Consider the following 23,170-nt stretch of genomic DNA (forward strand, 5'->3'; position numbering starts at 1 on the left):
CTCTGTTTGGGTGTTGTTTTCTCATCTTTGGGTGTCAAAAAATACAACTTGAAAATGTGACTTAGAGAAACTGTGCGAGACAATTTTCTGTTAAAATAAAAATAAAATAAAATAGATTCATTAATAATGAAAATTATTTTTGGTTGAAGCCCTACTTTGGTGCATTTTGGTCACCTCATTGATAGTCAACCGAGTGTAAAACTGTAACTATCTGCATGGACATATACCACTAGGGACAAAAGGAAAAATCTGTCTGTATGGGTGAAGTGACCCTTTTGACAGATGAAGGGGAAGCGGCGAATAGAAATGCAGACGAGTGTCCAAGAAACGTCACAAATAATGAGAAGAAACCAAACGTGAGTGAGATGTGGGCACCCGACAGAGAGGAAGGCACGATGAGCACGGGAGAGATGCAGTAGGAGGGGGAGATACTGTAGGTAGAGAGGAGCATGTGAAAATGCCACAGGGAGCGGCAGGCAGATTGGCCATCTGGACCTCTGAGCTGACCGCCTGACATGTTCCAAGTGCAGTGAATGTGCAGCAAATTCACTAAGCGGGACCCCCTCTTGAGATATGCAACACATTACACAGGAAGCGTAATTAGAGGGCTGGTGGGGCCCGCAGTGAACGTCACCATGAACAGAACGGTCGAACAGAGATCAATGTTCTGCTCTCTAAATTAATGAGGCTAATGTTGATGTGACAGCCTCGTCACTGCAGCTCTGCGGGGAGCAGGACAGGATTTCAACGGGTGTGAATGGGGACATGAACAGGGTACAAGCTTATTAAATTACAGCGGCCAGCACAAACACAATCAGGAAATACTTCATACACACACACACACACAGCTTGAACACAAAAAAAATGATTAATGAGTATTTTAATTTGACCAATTCATATTGCTCACCAATAATCATGATTTTCATTATAAAACATACTGTTGAAAGTGAACAAAGAATACAGCTGCTTACTAAATATCAATAAATTGAAGGGGGGGAAAGCAGAAATTTACAATAGAAAATTACCATTTTCTGGCATAGAAAGATTATGTTTGCAGGTTGAAACAAACAACTCACAACTAAATGCGTCTCAAATATAATTAAAAACTAATAATGGATGAAGCACACGCAGAATCGCACAGAGCAACATCTGCTGTCTCTTCCGGGGGGAGAGAGCAGCTGATTATTTTAAGGAAAGTGAAACATGTGTTAAACAGAAGTCACAAAATGTAAAGCAGTGCTCAAAGTTTTCTGTCAGACAAGTGCTTCCTAACCAAGACTGTCGTTGCAAGATTTGTTCACAAAGACACACACGTTACACACATGAAAAAAGCCAATTCAGTAAAAGAGCACTGCTGGATGTGAGAGGAGTTGAGGCTTCTTTTGATTTTTCGTGGATTTCTTTTAAAGGTACTATATGTAACATTTAGAAAACCCTTGTTATTAATGACCCTGGTGGCCGGTAAGTGATCTGCAGTTAGCATAGATGTGGTAATCAACTAAACAGCGATGTAAGATACATGAGACTGAATGTAAATGCCCAGCATTATGTTGATAGATGAGGTAAATAAAGTTACACTGTTATTTTAGTGACTATTAACTATATTTTACACCATATTTGACTCTCCAGCACTCAAACAAGATGTTTAGATAGGTTAGGTTGGCTAATGCTACTGTACAGAATGGGTCTTGCAGCAGGCTGAGACAATGATAATACTAAACCATCAGTTATGAACAAGCGATAGGGTCGGGATAAGTAATGTTAGACTGTTAGAAATTATGTTCTTTAAAAATGCCAATTTTATTTCCCGAGTTTTGTTTCGTGCTGGGAGCCAGTCGTTTGATGACGTTAGCGGATTTCATTGGCGCTGTAGGGGAGTGGAAGAGAGGCATTGAGGCTTGGCACACGAGAGCATAAACATCACATCCTTTGGATTTCCCTGGAGAATTCGTCCTGAGTCCTTTACATAGAAATCAGTCCACAGGCTGTAATAGGCAACCGAGAAAGTCTGAAGGTCTCATTTTTTAGCTTATGTTACAATCCCTTCACAAATTGGCAATAAAAAAAGGTTATTTTGTACATGTAAATTATGTCACATTCTTACATATAGTACCTTTAAGAGAACAAATCCTGGATCTGTTACAACCCATGTTTGAGAGAGCCAAACTGCTCCATTTGGCTCTTTGGTATTTGGTGTTGAAAATGGCAGGAACAGATATTCATAAAGTACAACATTAACAACATTACAATTGCAGAAAAGTACATTTTAGCCTTAGTAGGAGCTTTTTTTTCTTTTTTCCCTCTTCTGCTTCTGATTGCCCTCTCTGTCCTCCAAATCAAACCAGATCGCCGATGTTTGATTGCAATTAGAAACAACTTAGAAAACAAACTTTTAAAAAGAGCAAACAAACAAAAAAAAAAAAGAAAAAAAAAACCTCACCAAGAGTCATTGCCTGGGGGATAGTTTGCTTTCCTCTGTCAACTTTTCACGCGCTTCCAATAATCTTCCAGCTGCTGACTTGATTTCCTCCTTCCTCTTTACTGAAAGGTGCACAGAAAATCAGTGACTCATCTCATAATTTCTCTGCTCCGGTGAGGCATTTTACATCATCCTTTGATTAGTCTTTCTTAAAAAAATAATAATAATAATAAAAAGAGGAAAAGATGATGACATGATGCTTCATATGGAATCAAAATATGCAAACCCACTTTAAATTATACACAGCTGTGTTAGCAGAGCGGTCAGAGCTACTTGTTCAGTGCATTTTCATTTATGATTCATTGCTCAGTTTACACTTTTTAAAGCCTCTTGAATTTGTACAGTTGTTTGCCTGTTGTCCTCATGGAGACGATAAGCTATTGCAGTCTATACAATAAGCTCCCGTGGTGGTTATAACCATCCGTCAGTGCTCATGAGTCTTCTTCCAGCGCTCTGCACGTTCACCATAAGACTGCATTTCCACGATGATCGTTGTCAGTGTTTGTGTAGTGAAAGCATGAAGGAATGCAACAAAGCCGATGACCAATGACCACAGGCCAAAGAAACATGTTATAAAATCTTAAGAAAAAGAAAACAACAGTATCATCTCCTCTTTGCCTTGGTCCATGGCTGTCCTTGTTAGCGTGGAGGACCATTTTAAATGGATTCTTGGATGTGAGTAATGGGAGTAGGATCCTGCTGGGTTCTCTTCACATGTCTCTCTCCTGTATCCCTGTTTCATAGTGGTTTGCTGCACCATCCAGAGCAGTTACGTTTTTTGGGGGGGTGGGGGTGGGGGTGGGGTGGAGAGGGTGGGGGGGTTAATGGATGGTAGGCACATCTCCCAGCCAGGCACCAGGTAGGGGGCGTGGACACGTATACTCATTCTGCAAGGACAGAAAAAAACAAAACAAAACAAAGACAACAAAGTTAAAGCCATTTAACAGCTGCTCTATGCCAGTTACAGAGGTGGTGGTTACAATGTAAAGTTAATTACGGAGCCTAGTGATTTGATAATAGTACAATGGGGCTGTGACAGTGCCAGTAAAGCAAATTAGGGTAAGCAATTAAGCAGATGATGAAATCTCATGTGCTTCCAGATAGCTTTAGAAAGCTGAGGTGGACTGACTTCCCCAGTGTTTCCCACAGATTAAATGAACACACAGAACTCTCATAAGGGTTCATTATGGAATTGTTAATTAAAGCTGTAATAATTAAATAAAAAAATGTTCAATTGAAACTGCCTACCTCCACATTTTATTCAGTTTATGTCATGCAGTGTTTCCTACAATTGAAATCTCAATCACTGAGCAATGTGTGGGATTATATGGAATTATGGAATTTTGTATTTTATGATGGAATATATTTCCTGTATGCATATTTACAGATATTAGTTTTAAAAGCCTTTTCCTCATTCATATAACAGGCATTTTGAATAACTGGGGTAGGAAGAGTGGCCACTAATATTCATGGGAACATCCATACCTAGGCCATATCTGAATACAGCCATATTTGAATATAAAGCAATAAACAATACCTTTTCAGCTTCCAGAATACAGGTTCTGAACATTTGCATACTTCTTGAATTTATTCCCAATGTAATATACAGTTATACCTCAATGCAGAGTATAAAATACATTTATTGGAAGTAAACAGGCTCTGTCCTGTCACATAGCATGTTTCTATCACTAGAATAGTAAATTAGAGATCATGACAAGTGAATAATTCGAGACCTTTAAATGTCAGCACTTTCCCACAGGTCAACTCCAGCTTGTTAAAATGTTGTTGCAAATTAGTAAGTGTTTATGACATTCTCCTCCTCATTTAAGAAGCAAGAGCTTTCGACTGGTCTCCAATCTGAAAGAGGCAGAGGCACAGTCATGCCACATATCCAAGTTTGCCTTGAAGCCTTCATGTGCTGAAACCCTCTACTTTATGACTTAACCTTTAAAAGAGGCTATTAGCCACTTGGCTACAGGTAAACCACAACGCCTTAATAACACAAATGCTGTGAGTTTTGCCAGGCTAAGCAATTTCTAAAGCTTTCAGAATCTAGCTGGAAATTATCCCGGCTCAACTTTTTTTGCTGCTCAAGCTGAGATTGTTGTCAGTTTGAAGCAGATCTGTGTAACACAGGGCTCAGACGAGTATGCCCTGAGCGGAACTTTGATTTAAATGTTATCAAACAGGCTGACAAGTCTTCACTCAACGCTTTATCTTCCTCTCAGGTGGATGTGAGTGGAAGTGAAGACAGCTGCACAAATTGTCATACCTTAGACAATTCCAGTAGAAAAAAACAGAAACAAGTCGCAGAAGAAGCTTAGGCATACAACCGAGGCTTACAACCCGCTGCACAGGCAGACACGCACACTGAAGCAGAAACACATCATCCTTTCAGGTGGTGGGAAAAAAAAAAAAGTTAAGAGAAACGATGAAATTACTTGATCATCTACCCATTTAATTTTTGTGATTAAACAAATTACACAGTGTACATTACAGGCATGTTTTGCCCCATTGCAAATGGAGTAATGGAGCGAGTGCTGGCACGGTGACAGTGTTGTTTATCTGGTGATGACTGTGGAAATAAGAGTTGCGAGAGGAAGTCCATGATCACATAAGCAATATTTGGCAACTTATAAGTTGTTTCTGTTTTTTATATAGTTATGATTTATTTTAGCATTACAAGTTACAGACACACACACACACTGCTTATAAGACAGTGGTCACAGGGCTCATTGTGCTTTTTTATGTGATGGTAAAAACCCACAGTTTTCACAACAAGAGCAAAACGTTAACCAATCTTTTCACTTTGTGATCTTGTTGCTTGTTCTTCTGTAGTTCTGTTGATGTATTATGTGGCTTTTGTTTGCCTCACAGATGTCTGAGCTGTTGCTTGCAGAAACTCATTATGCTTCTTCAACATGATTTTCTTCAAGTGCTCGGCTAAATGAGGAGCATTGTAATTCACTCTGCTGCTCACACCTCTCCAAACACTTGCATTGCAAACAGCCATTAGTTGTTTGATGGCTTTCAGCCATAAGACAGTGTTTTGTTTTTTTGTTTTTTTTCACATCACTTTGCATTAAAGGACTGGATAGCTAAATATATTTTTGTCAACATACTCCACTCCACCAATCCTCATCACTTCTGCTTCTGGCGAGCAAGAGCGACTGCTCACTACCTTGATGGTGACAAGCTGCTGCAGTGAAGAGGTTGAATCTCTGCAGTCTCTCAGTACTGGAATTTTCCAGTTGTGGAAGGGGGACTAAAATCCTCTGCAATATTGGAGCATGTATTTGAAGGAATAGTTGTCCTTCTCCACATGGCTGCGGCAGCCTCTGAAAATGCTGCTGCCTCTTCCATGAAAAAAGGCACCAAAGTAGTTCCTCTCTAAAACAAGGCCAAGGCAACTTCCTCGAGTAACAATGAGCTGACAATGACCCAGAATGAACTTTGAGAACGTTCTGGTCAGGGGTCCATCCTTTCCACCGGTACAGGGTGGAAAGGATGGGTGGAAGTGTAGCTGCTGGTCATTAATTCTGTTCAGGATCACGAAGAAGCTCTGTCACTGCCTCGGAGCACAGCACATTCCAGGCATATGAAATGCCAGGGCTAATGTGATGTCCAGTGACAAGCCAATAGCTGTCAAGACACATTTTGAAGATCTGAGTCTGATTTATAGTTTTTGAGAGGAAAGGGATTCGCTTACCTTTAGGACAAACACCACTGTCCCTTGTGGATCTCTTCACTCCACAGTAATCTACCCTCGGGGGTGTTGTGTTTGCACATGCACTATAGCAAAAAAAGAAAAAAAAAAGAGGCATTTCTATGCCATCCTTGCCCACACATGAGCTCTCAGTTATTGGAAAAACAAGACAAGAGATGCTCGCAGTGGTTCTGGACAAGTTTCCTGTGATACTCAGACATGACTTGGCTGATGTAGCCTCCACCCTAGTTAGTCTCCTAACCCACTGTCACAAGGGCAGGCGCTCAAGGAGTGGGATCGTGAGAGGGATTGGCCTGTCAGTTTAGGACTGTCGCCTGTAGTGCTGTGAACATGTAAAGTACGCCCTTGAAAATTCATGATACTGTATATGTTACAAGATTTTAATCGGTGTACATGGAGGGCCTTCATACATCTGATGTACAACTGTGGATGATATTGTTGGACAGAACACCCTCAATTCTAAATCGGTATTGGTTTAGGGTTAAAAAAAAAGTAAAACTAAACAAGGTTGATGTGATTTTTGGAAGGATCTCCTCATAAACCTTTGGCAGCTAAAGCCATGAAAATATATCTGTGCACGAACGTTTGCAACAAGCTCTGGAAATACAGGTGAATGCGTAACTCTTCTTCCGCAGATCCTCAGGTGTGCCTGAGAAATGCACCGGCGGTTTTGCATCTACTGTTATTGCTCCTGCATGAGCAGTGAACAAAGGCCAAATAAAGGCCATGCCCTTATTCTGAGAATTAGATTCATATTGTGTAACCACTGATTCTGATAAATGGTATCAGATAGCACGGCAGGCAAACGGTGTGACAGGTCTCCATCCAAATGGAGCCCAAACCTTATCTGTATTTCCAGAAATTTGTAAAGAGAAAGTGCAAATGAATGGATGGATGCATTTCCATCCACTACTGTTACGCAATCATTAGAAGATGAGAGCGTCAAGATAAACAGCTGGTGGCACTAATTCTGCAGTCGAGTGCCATTAAACCACTGCAGAAGAAGAGAGCACAACGATAATGTAATTAAAAGAGTCACAATTTGGTCAGCAGTTTTGTTTCCATTGCACGTAGTCAAATTTGAACTTTTTATGGAAATTTTCCACCTCAGCCAAGCATAAAAACTTTTTTTTTGCCATATTGCAAGTGTTTTTTGTTTGTTTTTTACACATAAGAGAAGTGGCTGGGAACACACTTATAAACTCTGGTGTAGAACTTTGGTGGCCAGTTTTATCTGTACAAGCCTGAGCCTGACTCTATACTTCCCCTGCTTTGATATCATCGCTAACACAGCACTAACAATCATAATTGAAAGGCAAACAGTTATAAATGCTGCTCCCCTGCTCTGTGGGCATTCCAAAGGAAAACTACTTCTAAGACTAAGTTCTGGTCTTTTCAAGAACACAGGTTACATGTGCAGAGCTGTCCCTTCTTTCATCCACCCCCTGCAACGCCTTTATGTGTTTTTAATTAGGATACTAATTAGCAGGATACAAACATGATGTAATTAGTTTGCACTCAGTCAGGACAGCTGGAAGTAACACAGACATATGCCAGCCACTCTCAAAGGGATCACAAGCCTCTTACTCCACTCAGGGCTCCAATTACCCTGTTCTATCTCCCCACCCTGGTTGTGTGAAGTTGCATGTGCCCTTATTTCCCTAAAGAGCAGGAAAAGAGAGGCAGACAATAGGAACTAGACTGAATATGTCAAGTCGATTCTTTCTGAAAAGTGAAAGCTAATGAGACAAGTGGAATAGTGTCTGAATGCCAAGTTTGGTCTGGAAATTATTAACATAACAAAGTCTGTCTTACGAACAGAGCTGCTCATTTCATGTATGTGCATGGTATGTGTAGCATGAATTTGCATGTCTGTGTTAGATTCTTGTGCTCCTTCAGATGTGATCATGACAGACATGGATCAGCTCTAATCTCCATGTACAATACAGACAAAGGACAGATTAAAGCACCAGGCTTATTTCTGCTTTAAGGAAAACAACACTCATAAAAGGAAACTCTTCCTAAGGTGCTGATGCCTGTATAAGCTCTTGATCTCTGCAACACAGATACTTTCTCTTAAGCTCCCCCTCTCTCTCTCACACACACACACATGATTAATCACTAGTAGGTGATCTTTCTGTGTAAAAAAAAAAAATTGCAGCATTGATTTATTTTGTTTGATGTGTCATTGGCTAGTGCAAGAATGTAAAAGTACAACAAAGATGTCTCAGTGGAAATATATGGTAAAACTACGGACTTCCCACCATTGATCTGAAAAAAACCCATTCATGAATGGTTTCTAATTTTACTTTCAGCAAGGTCACAGCAGTCATGCTTGGCTATTAACACAGCATATTATGGATGCAATGCATGGTTCACTGGAACATTCACTTATCTTAGTTGTCTTTTTTGTGTAGGCCAATGTTTCTTCATCTTTTGAATGTGCCTTGTGGCTGTCAGTGGTTATTTCCAAGTCTGATGTCATTATTGTTTTGCAATGCATGCCCATCTCTTTTTAAATTCATAAATATATGTAGGCTTACATAGATTAATATTAGTGCTGAGAGCATGAACGCATTAATACATAAAGCAAGTGCAGTATGCGCTGTATGACTTAAGCCCCTATTCCACTGGTCAAACAACCAGTTCAGACCCACTTAACATTAGGCTTTTGCCAGCAGTGGAAAAGGATGTTATCTGCATTCACACCAGTCACCATTCACATGACTCTGCTGTAGACGCAATCATCATTGATGTAAATACAACACCCAGGTAGACATGCTAATTTTCGCCCCTTTTCCTGCTGTAACGTGTTTCAGAGCCCACAGACACTGTAAACACACCTGTCACCTGCACAGCATGGTGCTACTAAACCAGAAACACCACATCTATACTGTGCTCTGGGATCCGGAAAGAGTGAGCTGCAGCCCCAAAATAAGTTTTAAAAACACACAATACAGAGGCTCCCACACTTTCAGCCAGTCTTCATGACGGCTAGCAGCTCACTCTCTCTCCCCTGCATCTGTGTGTGTGCTCTAAGTACATGTGATGACATAGCTCCTTGCAGTTGTGTGGGTCCTCAGTCCGAACAGAAAGGCAAACTTGACTGGAAGTGGAAAAGGGGTCCATTGGCTTTTATTCGTGGTTTAAAAAGCCAGCTTATACCCGCTAATTTGGGTAGAAAGGGATACCAGAGAGAAAATGCAAACTTTGTAATGACAGAAAAAAAGATGATAAACAAGATAAAATACCATAATGCATCATTACAACTTGCATGTAATCAAACAGAAGCTGAACACCAGTCACTAGTATTTTATTCTTTCACATCCAGATTGGTTTGCGTGCTAAAGTAATGACCTCATCACCAAATATAAATATAAGAACAACTACAACAGTAAAAGGCAGCTCCCCACTGAGCTGTAGCTGTAGCAAATGCTATATAAAAATGTTTGTGTTTTTGTTTACCTTTTAATTTTTAATTGCAAGTTGGAGGATGTCAGTGTGATGTGCAGCTATGGGTTTCACTAAGCCTTAAGTGTGTTAACCCTCTCACACTATCTTTTTCTCAAACCACACAAAAAGTATTTCATTAAAAGCGAGGATATACTGACCCACATGTAAGTGGGCCAGTGAGAGTAGGCTGCTCTAAAAGAACATCATTTGAAGTTAAATAGAGAGCGATTTTGTGTGCGTATGCATTAAGCATGAGACGCAAGCCATGGTCTAAAGGTAGAGCTCAAAGATCTCCCCTAGGAAATCTGATCCACTGAGCTGCAGTTGGGAGCATACTGAGCATGTCCCGAATGAAATGCCTCAGTGTGTGCGCATATTTATGTAACTGCATGCACATGCATGCTCATCTGTGCTTGAGGGTTATGATTTATGGTGATTGTGATTTATGCAGGTGATGGATGGCCACATTAGGCCCACCTCCCCCACCCCACTTACCCACCCAACCACCGTCTCTCTGTGTATACATGCTCTGCACAATAAATTCTATTTCACATGTCTGGAACAAAAAAAAAAAAAAAAATCCTACCCTTGTTAGAATTCATGTATCATTTAAGAGATGACACCACATTCTGCTAGTGTAACGGAGGACATGGCTACAGTGTCATCCATTACTCTTCTACACAGTTAGCCAACAAACTAGCATGTCACTGAATAAAAAATCTTTATATGATCGAGTGTAGATATCTTAGCAGTCTTTGATAATGTTCAAAACAATAGTTCCTGTGCCTTCAAATTTCTGCTGCTGTGTTGCTAGGCAACATATAGCATTACTGGGTTGATATCAGCTTGACAAGTATATGACCGTGCCCAGATTACAGGTTTCTTAAAGTCTTAACCAATTTTGAAATAGGTTTCACCACAGAGTCTCTGCTCTGAATCATCAACACTTAAACTTCAGGAAAACAGAACAGTGACACATCACAGACAACAGCATATGAAGAGGATCTTTCCGACTGGGGTATGCATCACCTAACTTCCCCTCTTACACCTCTCTCTCACTCTTTTTCCACCTCGTTTCCATTATGCTATTTCCATTGTGCTCTCTCTCACTCCCTTTTTCTCTCTCACTCTCGAACTTGTGAACTCTCCCCATCTGTTCATTATGTTGGCCTCGGCAGTTTCGGCCCCGTTTTGCCTTTACTGCTCCCCTACAGCTCTCCCTTAAAATCTGCGCACACCTGTTCAAATTATAAGTGTGATTCATTCATTTAGTAAACAAGTTAATAAATGGAAAATCAGAGGGATTTTCATTTCTTGGCTGAATCATGGTCAGGAGCAGCTCCAAAGCCATCATTCAGTTTGTTATGGTGTACTTCGAATGGACATGCAGCCTTTCCCATAAATGTGGCTATTATGACTCCAGCCATGCTAACTTTGCACTCACCACCTCTGTTGTAGAGGTTTGGGGAAACTAGGACTCTGCAGAACAATGTATAGGCTAAGCAGCTGTAGCGTCACAGCTCCCCAAATGAACATGATTTATACACAGGTGTTAAATTGGACTGGAGCCCTCCAGAGTGGAGCTTCACCTCCTCACATCCAATTCACACCCGGCTGGAGCTGAGCACTGTCCCCTTCAAAAACATATCATCATATGACACTTATTTAAATCTCCCAGTAAATGTAATAACATATGTTTCTTGATGAGTAATTCACTGAACTACAAAGAGAGAGATCTGAAGTGATTTACACCTAACCAATGTTAAGGAGCTTTACAGGTTATCAGACATCATCAGACACACAAGTGCCACAGTCTCTAATGGTGCGAATGGCACCATTTGACTTTCAATCAAATCAATTTGCTCTGTGGTATGTTTTCAAACGTTCATTTCTGAGTTAGCTAACATTTTATGAGAACAGCTGCCACTGGACCCTGTGAGGAAAATAAACAGGTGACATTAGATAGTTGTTATAAGGTCATTTCATTCATCTAGAGTGTTTGTACTTTGTTACTAATAATCACTTCCTGTCCTGGTCCGTCCGGTTATAAACTGTTTTTGATGCATTCTTGGTTTTCATAGAACCTCAGTCTCACCAATCTAGACTAGACTGTTTCTTGACTTAATCCAGGAGTTTGGGGGTTTAAAAACGCTGTTTTAAATTACAATTTTTTGTCTGGTGGAGAACACCCAGGTCCCCCTTCAGTTACGTATCTTTCCAAGCTTTTGACCAGTTGTCCATCTAAATGCATTCTTTCACAACAAAACACTAACCCTAACAACCATGTACTAGGTAACACCCGTGATGATGGAAAACACTTCAGTCAAATGGTCCGTCCAAGTGGGGTGGGGGCCTTCAAAACGTCCCCAAGAACCACTACCCTCCAGACAAGGGTTGTCTGGAATGGCCACCTCTGTAGTACCTCCCATATTTATCTGCAGCAGTTTGTTGGCTGGACAGCCAAAGTCCAGTGTTACATCCACGAACGTCTGTGAGAGAGTGCGTGAGCGATGAGGTTACACCACTGGTCAGCTGAGTGTTGGACTTTTCTCACTGGCTGTTACTCATTCAAAATGATTTGGCATGAACATCTTTTATTACATCACCAGGATGGTATTTACAGCTGATCCACAACAGTTTTCATTTTCAGACCCATTCAGCAACTATTTAAAAAAAAAAAAAAAAAGCACCTCGCGACAAATCTTGTGACTTTTTGGACAAACCTTAGCTAATTTCCGTGGAAGAGAGTCGCCAGTGCTGCCCCGCGAGCGAGAGGCACACCTCTCTCTGTGTCTGCTGTGTTCAGTGAGTGGCAGAGTGGCGGAGCAGCAGTTTGAAACCCAGACGTAGGCTGTGCTCTGTGTGAGAGACAAAATAAGAAAGACATTCTGGCCGTTATAAAATCAGGATTTTTTCAGTGCAGAGCAGCAGCTTGGAAATGGCTCGGAAGTGACTGCTGGTTAACATGTAGTCTTAATGGGCCGTGTTTCACTTTCTACTTCATCCTTGTTCCGTTGTCTGACAACAGAAACAAAAAAACATGTAAAAGCTTATTGGGACTTTGGGTGTATTAAAACACATGTATGCATATATGTGAGCATAGAGAGTAGGAGAGAAGCAAAAAAAAAAAACATGTGACACTAGGCAGAATGCAAATATGACACAAAAACACCATGAATATACTAATTCATAAATTACTAATGCTAATTAGCGCATTACATCATGTAGCAACATTTAATGGCTTTTCAAGCACCCCTTTCAACTACTTTCCACTGAGCCAAATGCAATGTTGAATTATCCTGTGTATGATTGCGAGGAAGATCTTGAGTCATGATAGACCATATTCATTTGAGCTGGAGTGCAGAGACAATGAACTAAATCAAAAGGAAGAAGAAAGACAAACAATGGAGGCAAAGGAAGAAAGGCAACAATGCAATGCGTGTGACTCACCAGCAATAAACACCAGCATTTCCTTCCTGACCCACCACGTGTCTACCCTGGTGCTGTGGAAAACATCCTAATAGTGGGCATCACCAACTGGTCTGGAAACTACAGTAGAGCCTTACAGAGAGAGGTGGACCATGTGGTCTACACTCTCCACAGCACCTAGACACCAGAGGGTGCAGCATCACAGCTAGTTTCCTTTACAACCACAAATGATCCTCACCACACTAGCAATACACTATCCCAGCCTTTATGCCCAGGTAAACACCACTGTGGCCACGAGTCCAACACACAGAGCCTCAGGAAAATGTTCCACCCACAGACCAGGAAGGTGAACTCTGCCCTCTATATATCCTCGACTCGGCCTTGTACTGCACCTCGTCCTTTGTGAATCCACTGCATTGCCTTCAGCATTTGCATATTGACACTGAAGCCTGTACAAAGCTTTATTATATGGTTTTCTTAAGAGGTGGGGTATTTAAATGTAAAATGTTTATGTATATTTACAGATTGCATCTTTTCTATTTCTCCTGTATATTTTTCTTTATATTTCATTTTCTCTACCTCTTATTTTCATTATTGTCTCTCAGCCTTAACCCTGTAATGCCCGACCCCAGAAATAATGGACAGAAAATTCTGATTTCTTGAATCTGGAACCTTTATTTGGCCCTTTCACAAAATTAAAAAAAAAAAATTACAAAAAATTATTTGCATATAGGTTTTTCCAAATTTTATACACGGTTTTACTACATACTAAAATGCAAAAAATTATGTAATTATAAATTGCTTCAACAGATTAAGTTTTCATGTTAGAATATTACTAAAAAATTCAAAGAAAATGTCACTGGAAAAATCACAATTTTCTTTACCTTGATCCAGTGTGTTGGGAACTATCTGAAGGTGGCCAACTTGGATTGTCCCATGTACTTGTAGTGATAAAGGGATCCACCAGGGGTTGGACGACAAGTATCAGATTGGATACAAGAGGGTTTTGAGTGAAGTTTTTACCATAAGGTGATGCAATAGGTCTCAGAAATGTTTGAAATTTCTGAGACCTAGAAATTTGGCATTATAGGGTTAAGAGCATGCCAGATTACATTTGACTCCTTATTTTGTGTCTGTCTGTGACAACTAAACCTTTGAGTCCTTGAATTCAGAAGTTTAGAGCGTAACTTCTCAATTCAATTCAATTCAATTATTAAAGTGTCTAAAGATAAAACAACTCGACTGAAACGTCTGTGTTTTGCTAATCCGTTGATTTGTATACCAGAAAAGATCAAGATGCTTGATTTTGATTAAAAAGAAATCCTCAATACTCGAATAAAGTCCTGCTCCCTGATTTTCAATAATGCCCACAATGGCTTAATACAACCAGGCATACTACCGCAAAATCTCTGACAGTTCACAGCTTTCCATCTTCTTTTTGCATATATTATATCAGCCCTACTGTGCACCGCAGTAGTTTAAAACTGACACTATGTTCCCATCCAAATCCTCCCTCCTCTACCACATTTCTGCTGGGGCCCTGCTGGAAATCGAGCGTCACAGGGGTTCTGCTTTGGTCATGTCTGCTTCCTGCAGATCCTCTTCTCCCAGCTCAGGACATCCCCTCAGCGCTTCTCCACAACTAACGCTCCACTTCTACAGCTAGGTGTCTGTACTTGTTTAAATCAAAACAACTTTTTCCATCCCCAAGGCCGTCCTCCTTGTATTTGGGAATAGTGGGTCATAACTAGTAAAAAAGAATCATTTTGCTGCATTTACTCCTAGCTGCAAATGTACCATGGAACAGAAGTCATTTTTTCCTCGATTTTCTGTTATTGACATTTATTTTTCCACGAGAAAATTAAATGAATAAGTGTTAGACAGACCGTAATGACTTGCTGTATGAAATAACCCAATAATAACTAATCGAGGGAAGAAAAAGTCGCCCTAAATTAGTAGTGTGTATTATTTCTGTGGTCAGAGACGGTTCAATTAATCAACATTTTATAAGCATGAATAACTCATTACCAAAGCCGCACTAGGGAACCAACAGTCTGGTCTTTGATTTCATGTCATATAGTGCAGAACTGTTCTGCAGCAAGTCAGTCTTGCGGAAATATTTATACCCAGTGATGTTAGAAAATGTCACTGTATCTTTCCTTCTAAGGCTGACTGAGTAAACATCTTTACATGGATCAAAATCTATACTCAGCAAATCAGTTCAGGCCTTTCTTGTTGCAACACAATGCATTCTAATATGATTAAGTGTGATAGAATTGTTGTAAACACTTTCATTGCTCCATTATTTCTTCGGGACAGTATTTTGGCCACTGGCTGCAGGAAGAGGGGATTGTTGACGTCAGTAAGGATGAAAGATGTAAATTAAAATGGATTCCTTCATATTGCTATAATCATGATAAAAACCTTTTTCAGATGATTCATTACATTTTGTTTGGACAGATATCGGCACAATCTTATTTGATTAGAAGTAAAATAGAAATCAGTGGACTCAAATTAAGCCTGCGTTGTTCCTTCATAATGTTGTGCTGCTGTGTTTTATAAAGTGTATATTCAGTGTCTTCAGCGACTGATTCTGACCAAGCAGAGGTGTTGAGAATATTGAATAGTGAGAGTTTTCTGATGGCAGCGTTACAGCTGGCTAGAGGTAAAGTGAATCATTCACAAAAGGGGATGCTTCAAAGAAATCATAGGCAGTGAGGGGCCACCTTTAAAATGACACACTATAAATATCACCAATCTCAAGTCCTTGTCCCCCCTGATTTTGATTAACTGAAAACTGAACGTGTGTCAAATAACATTCTCTTTACTGTAGCTGTGTAATTCCTAATTATATTTTTGTAGTGTATAGGTGCTATGTCACTGTGTGGTGTACAATTAGACCAGAACTATTACCTTAACCTCTTCAGTCCTTCAGTTCATGTCTGCTTTAACGATGTGATATTTCGTATTCATTTCAATATATTCAGAAATTGTTGGAAGTCAGCATCTGGCAGCTATTTCAAAAACTAAACTGGATTTATTGTTCAACAATGGAAAAGGCTGCTTGTTTTGGTTGTTTATTAGCTTTGACATTTGACAATTGACATAAAAAAGTGTAAAATCAGGTTTTAAGTAGATGAAATTGATTATTGAATAATTGCTTTAGTTTTTTATAAGCAAAGATACCTGATATTTACTGGTTCCAGCTTCTCAAATGTGAGGATCTGATGCATTTCTTTGTTGCACTTGATAATAGAACTGTTGGTCAGAAAAAACAAGATATTTAAAAATGAATGAGCTCCCATCCATCCATTATCTATACTGCTTATCCGGAGGCTGGAGCCAATCCCAGCTGTGTCGGCGTAACCAGAGTAACCCACACACACACCTGCCTGTGTGCGCACAGCGTGAAAGGAGCAACACCATGGGAATAAATGACAATAACAGATTTGCGGATATTTCTCACTTTCCTCTGATGCTCTTTGCTGTCAGCGTCTTATCGCACAGCGACCTTAAACTTTCACTTACGGAGCAAAATGATTTTACTGAGTGTCAAATGGTGCTTTTTGCACCATTAGATACTGAGTAGACTGCTCATGTAGTCTACAATTAGGTTTACTGGTAGATTGAAAAAATACATGTGTGATATGATGATATGATATTGAAGGAAAATGAAACTCAGCTCCGGCCCAGTTTAACCCCTGCCACTGTTGGAGTGAGGCAGATAGAGGGTAAGAAATGGAACGTTCCACTTTAGGGGTGTATGAAATCACATTAAAAGAGTCTGCCAGACACGAATATGGGAAATATATTGTAATATTTACTATTATAGCTAAGAAAGATATATGGATGTTTCAACCCACACAGACAGGTGATTAAATCATGTAGAAATTCATATGGATTGACTACTAAAGAGTAAGAACTTGGAGTGACATATTTTTTTTCTAAACCGGTGGCCTACACAATGAATATTAATGAAGTAGGTGTCAACACACTGTTAATAGTGTCCCTCCTCACTGTCAAAGACAATGGCCCATCAGCCTGGAATGACATTGTCTCTGCTATTTCTGCCTGAATAGAAAGTGCAATCACTTTAAATTACTGGTATAATACAAAATTTGAGCATCTGGTACAAGAATTTCCTTCGGGATGAATTAAATTATTTTTATCATGTAATTTTCAGTCCTAATCAGGATGCCAGGCATCAAAACAGTTTGTATGTGGACATGACACCCTTTTTGTTTTCACAGGGTTTTTGTTTGCCTTCACCTGTGCATGCTGCAGCACAGACAGGTCTTGTGTCCAGCAGTAGTCTCCATCCTGCAGGCACTGGCAAGCTCAGCTCCAGGAAGTGGCACATGAACACCACTATGATGCAATATCATGTGCTGTGTCTGTGCAGACTTGACTGAGATAAAATACTTTTCCCCATCCTGAAGAGAATCTAAAAACGGAAACGATTTTCCTCGCTGTCCTCACCACTTTCATATTAGGAAAAGCTGTTCCAGGATCTGTTCCAGGGCTGCAGTAGTAGAGACCGATGTGTGTGCGATCTTCCTTGGTCAGTGTAAAAAAACAAACTAATTGTGTGCTCTGCGCAGGAGGAAGATGAAGATAGGGATCAGTGACTTTTCTGGTAGGCTAACGGCCTACGGCTGGTAGGCTGGTTATTTTTTTTTTAACCAGTTGTGTTACTGCTGTGACTGCTTGTTACTGCCGTGTTACAGGCACTGTTCGGAAAAAAGCACTTATTAAAATAAAAATTAAAAAAATCTTTCTGTGTAAATATCTGATGTTACAACGTGGACACTGCGGCTTATAAAGAGGTGCGGCCTATATATGTACAAATCCTTTTTTCTTTTTCAATTTAGTTGGAATAGTCTGGAAATTACTCAATAGTCTGGAAATTACGGTATGTATGTTGGCTTTTTATTCCCCTCACATAGTTCTACAAAATAAATTCACTGCAACAAAATAAACTTTAAAGTAGACTGAAGAAGAAGGTTTCACAGGATAATTTTTTTAAGCAGCGGGCATGCTGACCCCAGAGGGTTACGGGTTAAGGACCAACTCAATATTACTTTATATCTCCTCTGTCACGCTACTTTAAGGCACAGTTTCTAAAATTGGGCTGTGCGTATTTCTGCGTGGATTAAGCGTGCCGATACTTACAATATTTAATACAATACTTTAATACAATATTTATATCAAACATAGGTCTGCTTTTTAATAATAAAAAAGTAGAAATCTCACTTTCTACAATATGGGACCTTTAATGGATGACCCATTGTACATCCTTACCCAAAATTCAGCCATGTGTTTGTGTTTGTTTATGGATAACAGTTAGCTAGCAAACTAAGCTACTTAACTGCTATTGTTGCTGAAGTTCACAAGTTACTCTTCTCTGGGAAGGATTGACAGCCTCACGTACATTACCACCACCTCTGAACTGAAGAATCTCAGAGAGAAATTCAAGACTGACAGAATTGCCATGATAGGATTTGCAATCTGGTCAGAGACTCATAAATGTTGCTTGGTGAAAATGAATGTGTAGTCAATGTCATCTGTATTTTATCTCCAATACAAGGCAGTTGAAATGACCAGTGTAATTAGGCCATAATATCAAAATTGTGCCCATTCATATGATAATTTCAGCTCTAACATGTATCTAGTTATCTCATTCATGTAATCCTTACATCCTGGAAAAACAATTTTCTCACTTCTGTTTGTGCAGATTGACGACAATGGTCCAAATTACATGAAATCACAGGAGACCAGGCACAGCACAAATGGTGCCTCATTCAGTTGTATTTTTGGCACTTGTTGAGAAATGAGTAACTCATACACTTCCCCTCCCCCAAATTTGAAATGGCTTTGACCTTTTGATCAAAAAGGCTGCTTGTCAAAAGATTTCTGTTGCTCTGATAAGGATCAGGGTCAGATTTTATGAATTATTTCATGAAACTGTTCCCTTATTTCATGACATATAATTTTTTTTTTTTTTTATCTCAGTGTTAAAAAAAAAAAGAATGTGTCAGTTGTAATATTTTGTCTGAGGGCTGAAATATTCATTATCCCCCATTAGTTTCCTGACATCCTAAAATTCACATTATACCAAAGAGGATATCTCGAACAATGGAGACATTCTATGGAAATTCAAAGATAACAGGACTCTGGCTGAGGTCTTATTAATCCAACAAAACACCACACAGTTTGGTCTTTAGGCTACTTGGCATCTAGTTTATAATTTTGTGGCCAAAAGGATAAGCATGTTTAATTAAGTTTTATTTTTCCAATTTTGTTTGGCTTAATTCATTCATTAGCTTAATTTCTGACAGTACACTGCCATGCTGAAGCGATGCCAGTAACAAAAATGTGTTTTTACATGTTTAATGCCTTTGGACACCATTGGAAACTACAAGGTATGTTTACTGTCTTTCCATCCTTTGTTAAAGGTTCTTGATTCAGATCCTGTTCATATGGTCGAAATCATCTCTGACTTTCTGACATGATAGGACTTGATCCCGAAGAACTGCCAGATGGCTGCAGGAGACATCTCTCTCATTTCCCTCCCTTTCCCACTGGAGTGGCTGTTGACACTTGCCAGAGGGTGCAGTAGTGCAATTAGCACCCCTACTGCAACTACTAGCGACAGTGTCATACTAAATAGCAGGCGTAATGTGACATTTAGCAGAACATGAAATGCAAATCATATCATGGTCCTGAACGCGATACCTTGAACTTTTCAAGCGCCCTGGTGTAAAACACTATGAGGATGTTAACCAATCCTGATTGACTACAATCTAAAAGCCTGAAACTGGGAAAACCTTGCATCTGATGAGTAGACCTGTTAAGCAGGAAATGTACTAATATTATAAACAAGTAACAATGGTCCCCGCTGCTTCCTGCATCAGAGAAACGAAATAAATAAATACATAATAACAGCAACTCCTCAATGAAAATGAGTCAAAACATGAGTCAAAATGAGTCAAAACACCTTAAGCTTGGTTTTTAGTACTTACAGTATTTCTACACTCATGCTCCAGCACTGCATTGTCTTTCTTCCAACAGCTGATCCCCACTTCACAACCTAGGACTGGCCCTCGAAAGCTAATCTACATGTGTTTGCTTTTTAAGTGGACAGCTCCTGTGTGGTGTTGCGTAATGGGTAACCTCTTAAAGGGTTTCTCACATCATTAGTTTTTACAAGAACCCGATTAAAGGAGATTTAAAGGGAAAACATTATAATGACTTAATTAATCATTTGTTTAATCCAGTGCTCATGCAAAAAGGCTAATAAATTGGCCAAAACTGGTTTTCATATGTGGCAGTATATAATGTGTTAGCCAGTGACTGTACCTCTATAGAATTATCCACATAATGTCTGACAATCCATGTGATTACAAGTTGATTTTTACAAACCTGAACATAATTTTTACATTAACGTAATTTGCGACATCTGAGACGGGTCATAATGCTTTGGCTCTTCAATGTATATGAAAATGTGGTGATGTGATACAGTGCTGCAACAATTATTTTTTTGTTATTGATTTATCTGTAGATATTTTCTGATTAAACAATTGTGTTGTCCATGGCAGTGGTTCCCAACCTGTGGGCTGGGGCCCACTGGTGGACTGCAAAGGTATTGCAAGTGGGCTGACAAGTCATATGCATAAAAGTACAATTTTGGTGAAAAGATCTAATTACAAACATAAATTAAAATGATAATAATAATAATGTTTTAAAACAAAATGATCTTTAATTTTTTCCCCCTCGTATTAAAGCAAATGGCTGTGATGAGCCAGTGATAGGAACTTTTATGTTGTTGCTGGCCGGACCACATCGTATACTTGCCATCTCAGTCTGATTGCGTAAGTTTACATCCATGGCAAAAACTGGAGCAGCCGGTTAGCAACAGGAAGAATTAAAAAGAAAGAAAATCAAAAGACAGATGGTGAATCAACAAGTGATCTCTCCCCTGTTAAAAAAACAAAAAACAAAAAACAAAAAAAACAAAAAAACATTGAGCTTCCCCTTCTTTCTTATCGCACTTAACCTTGATTGTTCCCCTTTCTGTAAGTCGCTTTGGAAAAAAGCGTCTGCTAAATGACTAAATGTAAATGTAAATGTTCTTTCAGTTCAGTCCTAAATGTTCATTCATCATCTTTGGAATATAAAGTACAAGGTGCCGTCTTCGTGTTGCTTGTTTAGTCTGTTCAACAGTCCCAAGATATTCAGTTGACAACGATATAAAACAGAGAAAAGCAGCAATCATCACATTGGCGACTGGGACCAGTGAAAGGTCGGACTTATTCACCCTGAGACCCACTTGCACCCATCTGAGCTCCCGTGTTGTTCTTAAAGTGATCTGTGGTCAGGCCCTTTGTTGCTCTCTCGAGGCGGCAGAGAGCAAGACCATGATTGACCAGCAAAAACCTGGTCTGAACTCAATGTCACAGTGTTTCACTGTTATTTTAAGGGCACATTATCAAGATAGTAACATGCGTCTACATGGGTGGGTGCACACACACACACTGACACACACAACACAGGCTGTGCAAGTTATGTGCAGGTGCCCCACTGATACTGAAGCAGGACAAAGGAGATGATAGACAGAATATGTGGTTTCTTAGGCTGTAAATAAAACTTGCAGCCATAATTCCATTTTCCCAAGGGAATGGGAGAAATGGGGGGAGGGGACAGTCAGTGAGAGGGAGAGAGAGAGAGAGAGAGCGCTACAAGCCATAAACAGCTGTTTTCCGCGTGCCTCCCCCGCTTCGACAGATATCTGCTTCCCCTGCAGAGAAGCGTTCTTTCTTTCTTTGTGGTAAATCCGCCGTTGTAATAGCAATTCACCAAGCTGCAAGCGCGCCTGGCTTTCAAAGGGAATGGAAGACGGCACTCTTATTGGACAGCATGTTACGCCCAAAATACTACCGTGATTAATTAAGAAACTTTGCACAATCCTTTTGAACCATGTGTCAGGTGCTGTGGCCAATTTTTCACTGTCGAAATTAGCAGAAGTGAATTTGGGACACGCCCTAAATACACTTGCTTCATGTGCGTTTGACCAAGCGCTCCATGTCTGACAGCGGATTACTTTCCCTGGATCCATCTCACCTGAATTCACAGTTCCTCATCCTGTAAGACCATGCACAACAACCTGCACAGCTTCACACAATATCATCTACACAGCTTTTGTGGCAGTTTTATATGTTTCTGGCACTTCCATTTTTCTGAAAAGGTCCTCATATAATAATAAACATCTCAGAACGTTGTGTCCCACAAAGGAGCTGGTATAACCTGTTCGAATTCATCTAGTAATTTGCTGTTCGTTGCGTATCTGTGTGTTTTTAATGTCTACTCTATGTGCCCTTTTGAATCGCCCCCCAGGGACAATAAGGTTCATTGAATTGAATCGAAGACAAGTGTGCTTGTCAAGCTGCTCTTGATTCTCGAATTCCAATGGATGGTTGTTCCATCAATGAAGCATATGATGTGCGAATGGGTGAATGTGTCATGTACTGTAAAGTGCACTGAGTGGTCGATAAGACTAAATAAGTGCAGTCCATTTACAAGAAAATTACACTGTGATTTATCATCTCAGAGCAGCAGAAGTTGTCTCCCTAATCATCTTGGTCAACATTTGAGGAGGAACGAGGAGTCTGGGTTTACTGTGGAACAAGGAAAGCTTTCACAGACATATTCAATTTAAAGTTAACCATGTAACATTGTCCCAAAGCTTTTTTAATTCTCTTCTGTTTTTTTAATTAACATATTAATATCTTTTCCTTTCTGTTGACCAGGGTTCTTTGTGCAGGAAATTTGACGCAGGACAACACAGGAGTCTAAACTGTCACTGGAGTGAGTCACTGTCAGTTAATTGTAAATATTTCAGATATTTTCTTATGTATTGCACATTTGATGTGTTTACTGCCAGTGCAAAGGAATCATCCTAATACTTCTTCAGCCAGGGAGGAGAGATTTTCAGCACAGGAAAGTCAGGTGGCACAAAATCATGAGACAGGACAGGCACTGAATTTAAGAGATATGCAAATGCTTATGTCGTGGAAAGGTATGTT

The 23,170-nt window shown here is 39.8% G+C and overlaps 1 protein-coding gene across 2 annotated transcripts in view; it reads right to left on the reverse strand.

Annotated features, from left to right (window-relative positions):
- Positions 1 to 863: 863 nt before the first annotated feature.
- lrrtm4l1 (leucine rich repeat transmembrane neuronal 4 like 1) overlaps positions 864 to 23,170 on the reverse strand; it is a 55,226-nt gene continuing 32,919 nt past the window's right edge. Inside the window, exons 4-5 of one of the 2 annotated variants that reach the window (XM_071466588.1) lie at positions 12,383 to 12,517; positions 864 to 3,366 (exon numbers count right to left, since the gene is read on the reverse strand). In XM_071466588.1, coding sequence (XP_071322689.1) covers positions 3,301 to 3,366; positions 12,383 to 12,517 — 201 coding nt within the window. In that variant the 3' untranslated portion in view covers positions 864 to 3,300. The remainder of the gene's footprint in view (positions 3,367 to 12,382; positions 12,518 to 23,170) is intronic. The other variant, XM_071466589.1, reaches the window with a different exon arrangement.

The sequence above is a fragment of the Trachinotus anak genome, unplaced genomic scaffold (genome assembly GCF_046630095.1).
Source record: "Trachinotus anak isolate AG129_WGS33_773 ecotype Australia unplaced genomic scaffold, CSIRO_AGI_Tana_v1 ptg000028l, whole genome shotgun sequence".
Lineage (NCBI taxonomy): Eukaryota > Metazoa > Chordata > Actinopteri > Carangiformes > Carangidae > Trachinotus > Trachinotus anak.